We start from the raw sequence: 14953 nt of genomic DNA, 5'->3' as shown, positions 1-14953 counted from the left end.
CGTAATTTTCCCATGTCAGTTATTTCGGTTTTTTAATCCTGTTAACACTTCCCCCTTAAAACCATACTACCGCGTGTGTAGCCACATGACTCTGCCCCATCCAGTTAGTGGCATAAAAGCAAAACATGGAGGTGAACGCCGGTTCAACACATAGTGATGGCGCGTGAGCAGTGAGCCTTCACTAAACTGTCAGTTGTATTTGTTTTATGGTTTGGACATTCAAGCAAATAGATGATCGGATGTGTATTATTATATCGACCATGTTCGTGCAGCTGCATTGTGGCACGAACACTCATAAACAGTAGCTGTGAAGATCGCGTGCACAGAGGAACACAGAAACTAGTTGTCAGCGCTTTCCTGTGATTTATCACTAAAGTAGCTTAGAATCTCAAAACTTATTATAGCATATTTGTGCAGCGCACATGAAGCACAAGCGCGTGCACAGAGAGCAGCGGTAGGCGGTCGCGCTGCGGGTTCCCGGTTTGTGTCCGTTCTCGGACTGTTCTGTGTATTTTAACTGTAGAAACGGTTGTTCCGAGTCGAAACTACGATACAGAAAACTACATAAGTATATCATCATAAACGCAGCCGTTTTTGTCTTACGTGAACATAAACAGATGAGAAAGAAAACACACATGTGCAGTATTTTTGCTTAAAGAGAAAACAGCCTAATAAACACGCTGCCTGTCATTAATGTTAATCAAAGAACAAAAGAAAATCATTCACTGATCTTGACTGAATATATTTAATAACTTTACTTGATTAATCTTTATTTTATTTATAAAAAGAAAACTATGTAGTGTTTTTAAACTTTTAATTAGTTTCTGTACCTGAAATTTTGTTTAGTTGTATTTATTTATGATATTGCTAATTGATTTGTTTGTTCCTATCTTATTACTGACTGTTTACTTGTCTTTAACACTTTAATATTTGAAATTTATACTAATTTAGTTGTTTTTGCTATGGTATTTTTTTTAATCACAAGCAAAATTCCTCTTGCAGTGTTTTGTAGGCTGCTGATTTTTGCTCATGTTATTCAGCTGCAACAGAATGATTTGTAAAAATGTTTGACATCTAAATGTTTGACTTCATTTTTTTTATATTGGATTTTTTATCTTATTGGAATCAAAACTACGAATCGATAAGAATCGGAATCGATAAAATTCAAACGATACCCAACCCTAGTAAGAAATGTTACAAATGTTAAAAAAATATAATAAAAAAAAAAAAAAAAACAGAAACAAAATAATCGTTCATTAATCGTAATCGAGGTGAAACTTTCAATTAATCGAGGTTTTGATTTTAGGCCATAATCGTCCAGCCCTAACGCAGGCAGATTTGCTCTTTATCTCTTCTCTATTTGAAAGAAAACAGCTCATCCATCCTAATGTTACGGTTGAATCACTGAAAGCAGATGGACTTTTCTGACAATGTCTTTCATACTTTTCTGGACCTTGACAGTCTATTTTACTTGGCAGTCTATGGGACAGTCACAAGCCTCCCGGTTTTCATCCAAATTAACTTGAATTGTGTTCCGAAGATGAACAAAGCTTTTATGGGTTTAGAACAACATGGGGGTTAGTGATTAATGAAACAATTTTCATTTTGGAGTGGAGTATCCCTTTAAACAAAGAGCACAGGGTTACACAACGAATGTGTATAGCATAGCTTAGATAAATTGTTCTAGAATTAATTTGTTGAGAAATGTTTAACTTTACATTTATATATATATATATATATATATATATATATATGTGTGTGTGTGTGTGTGTGTGTGTGTGTGTGTAATTATAGTTCAGCTTAAGCCTCCATTGTCTCTCCTACAAAAAATGTATTAAGTTATACTAAAACATGCAAGTAAATCTATACATTACTGCTCAATCACTTTGCAATGTAATTATCATAAACTATGTAAAAATTGAAATATCATACAATGAAACATTTGAAACACTATTTAAGCTGTGCGCAGAAAACCACACACTTTGGTCCAATCTGTTGCAGCTGAGAATACCTCAATAAAAAGGACCAATGAAAATTTGCAGCCTGCACTTAGCCAGTTTTCGAGACATAATGAGCTTGTTCACTCAAAAAACTGACTTCCATGGGGGGAAAGACTCTTGAGCTACCTCAAAAAAGCATTTGCCTCTGACTTTTGAGCAAAATTCCTTCAGAGAGATTTTAGTGTGGTTACTCAGTCAATTCTGCAAGACTGTAAGGGCTTGATGTAACTTAATTGCATTCCTTTTTCCCTCCAATAGCAAATTGAATTTTCAGGGTAAGACCCAACTCAAACACCTCATAATCCCAGCTGCTTGCCTCCTGCAAATGAAACAAGGTCACTTTCATTTTGACTCAAAGGGCCCAATATAGCAGCAGCTGTACTGCCAAACATACCTGCTCTCACACATTTACAACAATGGTGCTGCATCAGCAGACACCCTGTCTGACTTATTGAACTCCTCTGCAGGCAATAATGCTGAAGGATGAAGACAGGACAGACAAACAGACCTCATTGTCATTCTGTCAAACATGGGTCTTAAAGTAAAACCAGTTAAGAACCACTGCCCAACATGGGTCAATACGTGGTGCATATATTACAATTTGTGTGAAAATACTGCGTAGATGTGTATCATACCAGATGTGGCTTACCTGCAACACTGAGTCTAGCTGTACGACTTATGATGGTACCCAGGTTGTCTATAGTGGCCACGCACTGGTAAACCCCCTCATCGGGTTTATTGTGTTTTGAGTGGACCACTGAGCTGATGAGCAGAGAACCCTCGGCCAAGACCTGCCTGCGATCATCCGAGGCCAGGCTGAGGAAAGAGCCATCTTTCTTCCATTCGATCTTGGCAGGAGACTCGCTGTGGACTGAGCAGTTGAGCAGCGACGGCGCTCCTCGCACTGCCAGCGAATCCGACGGCTCCGTGGAGAACCAGAATGGGCTGAAGTTCCTCACTGCTGATCCTACAAAGAAAGAGGATAATCAGCCCTGGATTTCTAATCATAACACAATACGATGAACTGAAATTAGGTTGAACTTTGGGTTGAGGGATTTAATAACAGAAGGTATTTGCATCATTGCAATAAAATTCTAATTACATTTGTGTGAATGAACATGGGCCGTGGCTTTTGGTTCCAAATATTTCATATAATACAACATTTGTCCATTTTAATATTTCATTTATTATCGCATTTGAGAGCGAAACACATCCATTCAAGAGTCAAAACTTTATCACTAGTGTCCAAAAATGACCAAACATTGTAGTAGAGAATGTATAACTCTTACCAAACGCATTATAAATCATTTTAATTACAAACAGAGCCCTTGGACATCAGGACATTCATTTGAATATCTTGTTATGTTGCTCTCTCAAAAGGAAACAAGGGTCAGAACTGACAAGTCTAATGAAAACAAGTCAAACTAAGCGCAATTACTTTGCATTTGTCCTCATAAATTATTTAAATTTTGGCCTGGAGAGTCATCAGGACTTTGTGTGGATAAACAACTAGAATCATCTGTACTTCTTGGATGGGAAATGCATAATGAGCTTTTTAAGGCTTTTTTAAATACTGCACTAAGTGATGAGGCGAATGCTAAATATAGCTGGAAGTAGACTGGTTTATGGCGAGTCTACTAAGAGGCGACATGACTGGGGCCAGCACAAGAACCAAAAGTCATCATTCTGCCATTTTAACTCAAGGGTTAATGTCTGGGATCACTGCTAATAAGGACACCCTTCTCCCCTATTTATCTCAAAACTGAAGCTTTGTTGGAATCACATACTGCCAGTAAGTGTATGTACTGCATTTTTTAAAGAATTTATTTTATACTGCAAGTAAATACTACAGCTGCTGCACTGATTTCAGAGAAATTTCAAGAAGGTCAGTCTCTTTCTAAGAATGCTGCAAAAAATCTTAGTTTTTTTACATTGACACTTCATCATTAAAAAAAATACAAAATTTAAATTTTTGAAAAGGAACTACACTTTACTTTGACACATAAATGAATTAGAAAATGAGAAGGATATTTGAGAAGTGGGTTCAGTGGTGCCACCCAAATCCACTTTTCAATTCAGCTACTTGAAAATTACAAGCAGGTGTTTTGGAGCAGGGTTGGAATTAAAGTTTGCTGGAAGACAGTCCTCCAGGAGGAGGGTTGGCTACCCCTGATGAAGTGTCTAGTATGTAGAATCGTTCCAAGACATGTCATTCTTAATGCAACCCAACTATTCCCTAACTCACTCCTAAAGACAGAACCCTTAAAATGGGTACTTTTGAGGAAGCAAGGAAATTGCGTTTCATAAGGCTGAAACAACTGTTTGGAATGACCTTCAGTAATGACCATGTGGAAGAAAACTGTGAGGTAATTATGTTGGTTACTTTCACTTGGAACGACCCTTCATGTGGCGACCCCTTCAAGGGCGCAAAAATGTTGTTTGGAATTTGCCCTACAGTGTCTCTTTAAGGACACCTACTGTCATGAAGAAGAATCAATTTCACGAAAAAGAATCTTGCTGAGCAAGTGAAAGTTAGGGCCAATCCCCATTCTATTTTATACCCCTTCCCCTTCCTCTAGCCCTCTGCCTACCCCTTCCCCTTGTCCCTTGAAACAGTGTCAAGGGGTAGGGGAGAAAATATTCCCCTAAGAATTTGGACACCACTACTATGCCGTCACACGTCATCATTCGTTGTCTAGCTCTTGCAATACACACATATACTGGCGTGCTGGTGTGCATTAGAGCCTTTAATTATCGTTCTGTATTAATGAGCTGCTTACTGACACACACACATATCGGAAATCGCGCAGCTCACTCATCCAGGAGAAAATAAACTTGTCAACGCTGCCCCACGACTCTTATTAAATACAGTTTAAATACTGTATCGTTACATTTTATTTAACAGAGAGGATAAAATCTCTGTTTTAAGTAAACTCACTCTAAAAAGAGAAACTCACAGATGCGCATATACGCAACATCCATTTCTCTCTCTCTCTCTCTCTCAATATTTGAGAAAAGGGTTTAGTGATTTCTAATTATTGGGGGGATTAGCCCCCATCAATGTCTATGGCAGTTATCGCCCTGATCAGACATATGCTGTGGCACTATCATGCAGTCTGTAATGATGACGTTAGCAAATATTAGCGATTCACACCCCTACCCTTTCACATGAACGTGCGAAACGGAGGAAACAGAAAGGGGAAGGGCTAAGGGGTAGAATTATGATTGGGCCTTAGTTGAATGGTTTACATGTTTGTTGCCGCCTACCTGAATAAACAATTTATGATGTTATGCCGTATCGAAAACGGTTTCTGTGTCCAAGCCTCTACTCACTTACAACAGCCATTACATCTCAACAGCCATTTAGGAATACTATTTTTATAGCACACCTTAAAGTAAACAGCATTCCCTGGGCTCACTATCAAGGACACCAATATTTTAATGACACAGAAAGGATAAATCACTGTCTGACAAACTGATATTTCAGTATGGAGATAAAAGTTAGGTTTCTGTTTGTTTGCCAATTACTACAACACAATGTGAGTGTATAATTACAATGTTTGTTGTTGGCTTTTGGAACCTGATAGAGCATTTGGACACAGAAAGCAAAGACATGCAATTTCAGACTTAACCACAAATGGCCTCACATAGTGGAGGCATATTTCCTATCCCACATGGTTTTTTAAAGTCTCCTGAAATGGAGTTTGGGGGTGTTGGTCAGATAGGAAGTATCGGGGTCTGTGGGTAGTAATTGTGGTCAACCCTCCGTCCACTAAGAGAGGCCTCCTGGAACCAAACACTTATGTTTATGTGCTGACTCGCATTTGGACTTCTATAGAAACAGCACAGAGAGCTTTACAACAGCTGCTTTTCTTGGCTGAACTGCTATGTAAGATAATTGCGCTCTGGCAAATGTTAAGCTTTCCTCGAATAGTTTCCTTAAGACTGATGCGAGGCAACAATTGTTCCAGCATAAACACATCTGGATTAGATTAATTCCTGTAAAATAGATGCACTTTCTGTTCATAAACATCATTTGTACTTCATAGTCCAGAGGTAACTGTTACATAGCTTTCAACAAAGAATTTCAATAAAGAAACTGTGTTTATAACAGACACCAATAAACTCTGCTGTATAGTGGGCTCTAAATGTCTGAGACCACTGTTAAGTCTAAAAACTTGAGTGAGAAATTTAATTTGAATATTTAAATGAATTTCAGGTACAATACGTCCCCCTTCTAATGATATCAGCACTTAAGATGATTTGAAATGTCTGGTGTGTGCCACTGGAAGGAAATCTGACCTAACCTGTGAAGTTCAAAAGGTCCATTTTACACATTTGTTTATGATTATAGTGATCTAATTTTTGCTTTTGGATTTCTATCTATAGGAAGTGTTCATATCCAGATTTAAATGAGAAAAATGCTAAATAAACCAAGCTGAATAAGCTTATATATGGTATGTTAGTCTAGAGCAGCTTATAGTGTTGTCTGAAACTAGGGCTGTCGCGGTTAATAAATTTCCCCTGCGGTTATTATGGGTGGCTCAATAGCGCGATATGCGGTATTACCGCCGTTTTTTTTTTTTTTTTTACATACCTAATTTATCCTGATTTTGCTGCATACAAAGCTCTATCGTTGAGTTATGTAGCATATATTGTTGCTATTTTAACTGACAGAGAGACACATTTTAAAACATTTTTGTTTATTGTTAAATTCCAAACAGCAACAAGAACATGCGTTTTCCAATATTTTTTATTTTTTTAAAGAAATCAAATAGTTCTAACATGTATTATACTATTTGCGCACGACATTGGATAGCAGTGGAAATCTAGACTGATTATCGCGTCACCACTGGCCCACCAGGACAGTGGATTCGCGCTGGAGCCGATACACTCCTCATGCAGATATAATGTGAGCTCGTTATCTGCTCACGCTCTCTTGGGTATGGGCACTGACGCGGATGTTGTCCGTGACTTCAGCAGGTATGCCTGTTACTTTCACGCCTGTATTTTACAGATTTCGCAAAGGCTTCAGCTACTCCTAACTGTCGGCTGTTCTTGATGTTGCTCCGCATACTGATGCTTGAGGGGGCAGCTGCGCTGGATGACAGGGCACACTCTAAAAGTCTTACCGTGAAAAACGCTTAACATGGCTTAATGTACTAAGACAGTGATATTAACAGACCAAACTCACTAAAAAACATACTAATAAAGTAAACTATCTATAAAAAAATCAGATGAGCCCTGAATATGAATGCAATAACACGTTAAGCCTTTTCCTCCCATAGAAAACCGTTATAAGAAAACGCTTAATGTGGCTTAGTGATTTTTAAAAACCAAACTCACTAAACATTATACTAATAAAGTATACTATGTACAAAAAAAAAAAAAAAAACAGATGAGCCCTGAATATGAATGCAAGTCGCTTAATAACACGTTAGGCCTTATGATGGTTTTCAATGGGAGGAAAAGGCTTAACGTGTTATTAAACGCGTTGAATTCATAATCATGGATCATCTAATTTTTTGTAGATAGTATACTTTATTAATATGATGTTTAGAGAGTTTGGTCTATTAATATCACTGTAATAGTACATTAAACCACGTTAAGCGTTTTTCACATTAAACATTTTAGAATGTCCCGATGACCTCAAATTAGATGTATTGCCGAGTCACAGGAACCTTTTTGCAGCAAATTTTGCATTTCGGCTCATCTAAATTCGCTGGCTCGACCTTTTCATTGGGTTGAAAGCCGAAATGTTCCCAAACTGGCGACGTGACATTAGGTTTTGGGACGAGATCGAGCGCCTCCCATCGTTTCAGCCGGCCTATTCAAAACAAACGAAGCACCATAAAGCTACAATGGCTCGCGAGAAAATTACAGTCGTAACCATATTCTATCATTCATTTATTTAACAGTGACAAATTGAAAAAACAAGAAGGCCACAGCCTAAAAAAAAAAAAAAAAAACTGAAGACTGTGGTTGCCGCGGTTGCTATCTTTCCTCTGAGGTTTGCTTGTCAATAGCGCGTTATTGCAATATTGCGGTCATTGCGTCAGCCCTATCTGAAACTGAATTTAAAATAGCTTAAGGGTCGAATTTTAGTATCAATTAAGTATCTGAATCCCTGAGCTACTGAACAGTTTACAGGTATCTGTAGTTTTAGTATGCACACAATATATCAGCAATTATATCAATATTGTTTCAAGTTTTTCAAAATCATGAAAAAACTGATGTTTTATGTAGTCCAGAATGTTTGGGCTCTACTCTGTACTTAAGTACCATAGTATTACCATCCAGTACTATCACTATACAATGTTACCACCATAGTACTCTTTAATGTATAGTATCTATTAGTATCTAAACCACTGGGCTATTTGAGCAGTTGACATATACTGTATCTGTAGCATAAGGATGCACAATATATCAGAGATCATACTGGCATTGGTTTAAATGGTTCGGAATCCTAAAATTTAGGATTTCAGGATTTTACATAAGAAACTGTTAATTTTTTAATATTAAATGAGAAAAAAGCCCAGATTGGTCTCCGGTGTTTGGACCCCACTATATATTAAACTATTTCCATCCAATACAGTCACTATATCATGTTACCACCATAGTAAGTTTAATAGGAAACAGAAGAACGCATAGGTAAATACATAGTTATCAAGGGAGATCTCAGTGTCTTCTACAGATGGAGAGGTCTGTATTCCACTGGTGAGAAGTGAATTCCACCCTGCAACAGAGCATCAGAAGATGAGCATACTTAATCATTAGCATGTTAGCGGCTGTTTGGATGGTGCACAGAGGTGTACGATTCTGCTCGTCCAGCTACCACTTCACCATCAGCTTCAACTGATGACCATCTGCTGCTGCTCAGACCTGCATCCCAGAGTCCCACAGTAAAGCTGATACTGACGCCACATTCATGGTCTCCTCCTTTTCAGCGATTTTCAAAGCTCATTAAGCTTTTAGAGCTCTGCTACACATCTATGAGCCATATCAGGGACAAAAAAACTACTTCAACATGCAAATAATCTATGCTCTGTTTCTTATGATTCTCTTTCCTCTGTACTTTATAATGTTTTAATTTCTTTAGGAGCATGTAATTCACAGTTAAACAGAAAATTATCAGATTTATAATATGGGCAGCAATATTATTAATAAATTATTTGTATCACTCAGAAATTGTTTATCAGGCCTTTCAGACCGCTTTAGTTCAAGAACTAAATGTACAGTAATGAAGTACTGGGATGATTTTGCACAAACTATTTCCCAGTACCATTTAAAGGTTTGCATTCGCACGGACAGTAGGGCTGTCAAAATTGCTCAAAATTGACGTTCGAATATTCCCTCTAAAAAAAAACACGAATATTCGAACTATTCGAACATCTGGTTGCGCATGTTGTCAATGACGCGCATTACGTCAATAACAGGCAAAAATAATACAAATAATGTTTGTTTTCTTATAACAAACAAATTTTTGTGCAAGCAATTTAAGGTCGCGACTGTTGTCCCAAATATAGCAGGCTTCATTCAGTGATTGAAACAAATATTATTAATATTAATTGAAGTTTTACAGCATATAGAACTGGCATTGAATGCTCCGAGCGAGCTGTGCTGTGGTAAACATGGAACTTTTCCTTGACATGAAATGATAAATAATAAAAACCTCGGATCCATTGCTTGACAGAACTCCCCGAAGCGTGCCCCATCCGCGATACTGATCGGTCTCATGTCCTTAAAAATGAACTAAATTATTTTATCCGTTATGGCCTCTTGTCATGTTGCAGACAAAGTGCTTGCGGCGAGCGATGCAAAGTAACGTTAAGTGTCGCAAAGCAGACAACCACGCCTCTACTACCGCGGGCCTTTTTTTCCACATTTTTTTTTTTATTCGAATATTAATTTTCACCTTCGAAATTCGTTTTTTTAAAACTATTCAAATACATATTCGAATTTAGAATATTCGTTGACAGCCCTAACGGACAGTGTGTACTAGTAGGTGTCGTAAGCTGGTAAACAGCGACATCAATTGTGCGAGGCATTCAACAACGAAAACAAAGAACAACAATGTTAACAACCGGAGGATGGAGGACGCTGTGATCGGAGCTGTGTTTTTGTTGTGTCTCGTGGGCTTCACAATAATGGACATGGAATGTCAACGTATACGATTGAATGAACGGAAAGGAGGAATAAGAATCTCCAACGACAACTGGCAGTGCTAAATTTGTGCCTGCACTTCAGCGTCAATATATTTATCGCTGTTCATCATACTTGTGAAATAAGTGGACACAATGTTTACAGTATGTTTAAACAGCTTTTTAAATCATGGCGAGTTTTCGAATGCGTCTGGCCAATCAATGTATACTTATGTCATGGGTAGTACTAGTTTGTACTGGTTAGACCCTGCTCTGGAGTGGGAGCTAATTTGGTTCTCAAAAAAGGTAGTCCGGCACTAAAAATCACACCCAGTTGCGGCAGTGCGAAAACGCCCAAAAGTGTGTAGGTCCACAATTAGTTCTGGTACTATGAAAAGGTTCCCATGGTGCGAAACGCCCTTATTTCAGTGTATCCTATACTAGTCCAATTTATCTGAATTTGGTAGTACTACAGGGAATTTCCCAAACATGCAAATATCAGTGGCTCTTGTAATGAGCTTCTCATTCATTTTACAAATATTTATTCTCAGGATTTAAAACTGGCACCATATTTATCATTTAATGGGCACAAAACACAGAGGACAATGTGCAACATAGACCAATTACACAATCTCTTTAGAGTCACTTGAAATTCAGATAAGATACGAGGACTATGTAGCTGTGAATGATTTTAAATACTAAGCGGGTTAGAAGAATATTGGATGTTAACAGGAATATTGTCATAGAAATTATGAATAATGAAAGAGAGTACAACCTTGACCATCCCTGCTGAGGGATAAGGAATATTTCTAAAATAGGGCCCACTAATTTGACCACCTCAATGATTTTGAACTTGTCAAGCCCAGAAAGTATATGGCACATCAATAAAATCTTCTCATGCCAACAGAAAATAGATTTAAATAGATAAATAACACATTGCTTCCATGGTTTTTGTCTAAAATACATATTTGTATGCTCATACAGTATGCTTTTGTTATTGACTTAATGGAGGGATCTTTGGTGTCAGGAAGCAAGGCAGAAGTCTAATCTATTTTACTTTTCACAGCTCAGGAATTGACTTCAAAATGTGTTCTGCAGCCCACAGAGCAGGCAACCAAGAGAAAATGAGGTTGTCTGTTTGATAAGTATGAGCTGTTACTCCTGTCCCTAGTCCTGTGAAATCCATTTTATCCCACATTCAAAGAGCACTTCAGAACCACAGCTCCAGTCAGTAGAAATTTCTGAAGCCGGGCAGATATGGAAGAAAAAAGGTTTGTCTCGTGTGTCATCCAAAGACTTTCACCTCTATAAAGTGTCCGTCAGACTGTAGAGGGCAGATGGGTAAGATACCTATAGAGAGTTCTTTATGATCAACTCCGACTTTAATATTTTTGGTAGAGATATCAGCTCAGGAAAGCCAACGTGTATTTTCCTGGGGTGTTAAACTAAAAATACATATATGAATTTAAATTGACTACATATCACCAATGATTAGGCGACTTTAAATTACATAATATGGCTACACATCTCAAAATGTGACTATAGCTTGCTTAATACTTAATAGAGAATAATTTAGAAGTTATCAATTCTCTTATTTTATGAGAAACGTGCTCTAACCTACTGCACTGCCAGTTTTCTATGAGTGAAATATCCACATGGGGACACAAAGACATCCTGTACCTGGTTTCTTCACAACAGGAAGCCACATGGTCTCTGTTGGCTCTCACACAAAGACCAAGCTGTGCCTATCAGGTACTGTACACAAGCTTCATTTTCAACAGCAGAGCGACGAAAGACCACTTTCCCTCCAGATCACCTCTTAATGAGGCTCAAGTCATTTCCAGAAAACATTATGGGAAATTGCACATAAACATATAATCAAAACAAAACCTCAGAACAAAAGAGCTCACATTGAAGTAATACAAAGCGGTCTCTGAGACTGAAATAAAATGGGTAATTTTATTACACCACATAGAAAGAAGATTAATAAGTTAAAATATCAGCTTCATTATTAATCAGTGGGATCACATCTGGGAATTATATTTGAGGATGCCCTTCGCCAGAACTTCTGTTTCTAGTTTATTCACAATAACGAAAATGCCCTGCGGCTTTGCATTATTGAGTAGAAGGTGCTTCTGAGCTGTTTGACCAACAGCTAAATAAATAGACTTTGAGCAAAAACCACTTGCACTTTGGAAAATAGCCAGTCACAGGTACAGATTTTATTTACAAGACATCAAGAAGCTTCCTCTGCTCTCCTAGACTCTATCCCAGATCTTTGTCATTCCTTTCCAGGCTCATTAGTCTGACTGGAAAGCTTCTTTTCTTTCATGTCTGTCCACCTCCAGTGTGTCTGCTTCTCTCCCGACTTGCCTTTATCTTCCAGTATTATTTCTTCCCCATCTGTCACTGCTGAACACAGTGAGGAGTGTCGGAGAACTGACTCAAGGATGAGCTGGTTTGGACTTCCCTGTGCAGATCTCGCATCTTAAATTCGCCTAATAAATTGTTCTCTCTGCATACGCTTTATGATCCCATGCTGAAAGCTAAAACTGAACATCATTCTAATATACACGCATAAAATAAAAAAAATAAATAAAAAAAGATTTTGCACTTTCTCATAGGCATTATCATTTTATAGTAGTATTTGTCCTTTAGGAGCAACTGGATGATTTTCATAAAACCAGTTAACAGATCATACCTAACTCCAAAAAGTGAAAGAAAAAAAGAAAATATATTTTTGCTTGAAGAGTCTATTTCAAACATAATTAATTAATTATTAAATAACAGCAGAAAAGAGTGTTATTTCTGTATTATTAAAAAACATACAAAATAAAACGTATATAATAGTAAAATTTACTAAATTTTGATTCGTGCTAATTCAAGGAAAACAATTATTACATTATTGCTTTTACAATCATTTGCATAAGTATTGAGAATCATCAATGAGAATAATTTAATAATTAATTAAATAATTTAATTAAATAACATTATAAACTAGAAATATATGTAAGAATTTGGAAGAAATTTGAAAAAAAAAAAGTGAAAAAGTGACTGTATAGATTATATAAATTTAACCCCATTATATTGAATATTGACTAAAGTTTTACTCTTTGGTACAGAGTAGGCTTGTATCAAGTATCCTTTTGGGGTTATTGACCCATTTAAACGAGTCATGTTTTATTGTTTGGCTTTAGAGGTCTATTTAAATGCTGACCTCCTCTCAAATCTTGGAAGGATAGACTACAGTGATAATAGTGGGGTGGGAAGATGAGCCATTTTTAAAGGTCACTGTCACCACAGAATAAAGGACTGAACAGAATGACAGTGTCCTGTATTGTCTTCAGCACTCACTTCCTTTTTTGTATTTCACAGATGCCCACTTCATCTTTCACAACGGCTACTAGGAACAAAGGCTTCTCTCCCACTCGGGACCCCTGGCCAGCGGTAGCCCCTCACCCCACGGTCTGGATGTTTCGATAGTGTCTTTGCCCTCTCAACAAGGGTCCAAGGTATAACGGCTGTACAAAATGATTGGAAAGCTTCCATGCCGGCTTTATTAGTTTGGCACACACTCAGCTGGCAGAACAGAGGCGAAAGGATACAATTTTCGCAACTCAAAACACCTCAAGCTACCCTTCATTCTCCTGCCAGGGAGCATTTCCAAGGTTTAAAAAATCCTTAGCACAAGCTAAAGCCAATTCTGTCCCTGCCGTAGCTACCGTATTTAGCATAATTATAGGATATTTAGTGGAATTAATTTTGACTCTGATAGACTTGCGAAAATCCAACACCTTTCTTTTTCTGCTGTATATACTATATTAAGCTTCTTACAACAATTCCTTTTTTATATTCCTTAATACATAAACACATACATTATATATATATATATATATATATATATATATATATATATATATATATATATATATATATATATATATATATATATATATATATATATATATATATATATATATATACACACACACACACACACACACACACACACCATTTTAGGGCTATTTCACCCATAAATGAAAATTCTGCCATCATTTACTCCCACCAATCTTATTTTATGTTCCACAAAAGAATATCATACAGGTTTAAAATGACAGGACAGCGAGTAAATTCTCTGCCATCATTTACTTTCAGGTTGTTCCCAAAACCTTTGTGATTTTCTTTATTCTGTGGAATACAAAAGGAGCTATTCCTTTAGTGTCTTGAGACGTATCGTACTCAATGTAAGAACATCTTCTGGGATTGGAACGAGTAAATAATAACATCATTTACATTTTTGGTTTAGCAAATCAAAGGTTAGCTATCATGATGGCTTGGATTCCATGTGATATGTAAGACCTAGAGAAAATAAAGTCTATTCCACTTGGAAATGCCTGGGGATGCATTTTCGTATTACACTGTTCTTCAAAATATGTCTTAATAACCTAATGTGAATGGTAGGGTTAGAAGAGAAACTGAATATACAGTAAGTATATAATTCAGTATATAGAGAATTATATATTAGATAAGGCATCCAAATAATGGATACTGTCTACTGCCTGCATAGGCAGAACTGTAACCTAAATGAAGCATCACAAGTGACTGACTTTAAAACAGTCTACAAAGACAACTATAGTGCTTTTCAATAGTGCAACTGTGCAAAAATGGTGCTCTACACATGAAATGCTCAGGAGACTCAATTTAGGCCCCGTCCCAAATGGCACCCCCTTCGACTCTACAATTTGCCACATAGACTGTTGGGTAATAGTCCACTGTGGAGTTCGCACTAGTGGATCATTAATCATAAAATGA

The 14953-nt window shown here is 37.2% G+C and overlaps 1 protein-coding gene across 10 annotated transcripts in view; it reads right to left on the bottom strand.

The window, feature by feature from the left end:
• The window catches only part of neo1a (neogenin 1a), a 154448-nt gene that overhangs the window by 89669 nt on the left and 49826 nt on the right, over positions 1-14953 (bottom strand). For all 10 annotated transcript variants that reach the window (XM_059537281.1, XM_059537332.1, XM_059537338.1 and 7 more), the window contains exon 2: positions 2650-2967. In XM_059537281.1, the coding sequence (XP_059393264.1) occupies positions 2650-2967 (318 nt within the window). The remainder of the gene's footprint in view (positions 1-2649; positions 2968-14953) is intronic.

Source organism: Carassius carassius, chromosome 3, assembly GCF_963082965.1.
Source record: "Carassius carassius chromosome 3, fCarCar2.1, whole genome shotgun sequence".
Taxonomy (NCBI): Eukaryota; Metazoa; Chordata; class Actinopteri; order Cypriniformes; family Cyprinidae; genus Carassius; species Carassius carassius.
Note: the sequence above shows the minus strand (reverse complement) of the source record. Positions and strands in the feature narration are given on the sequence as shown.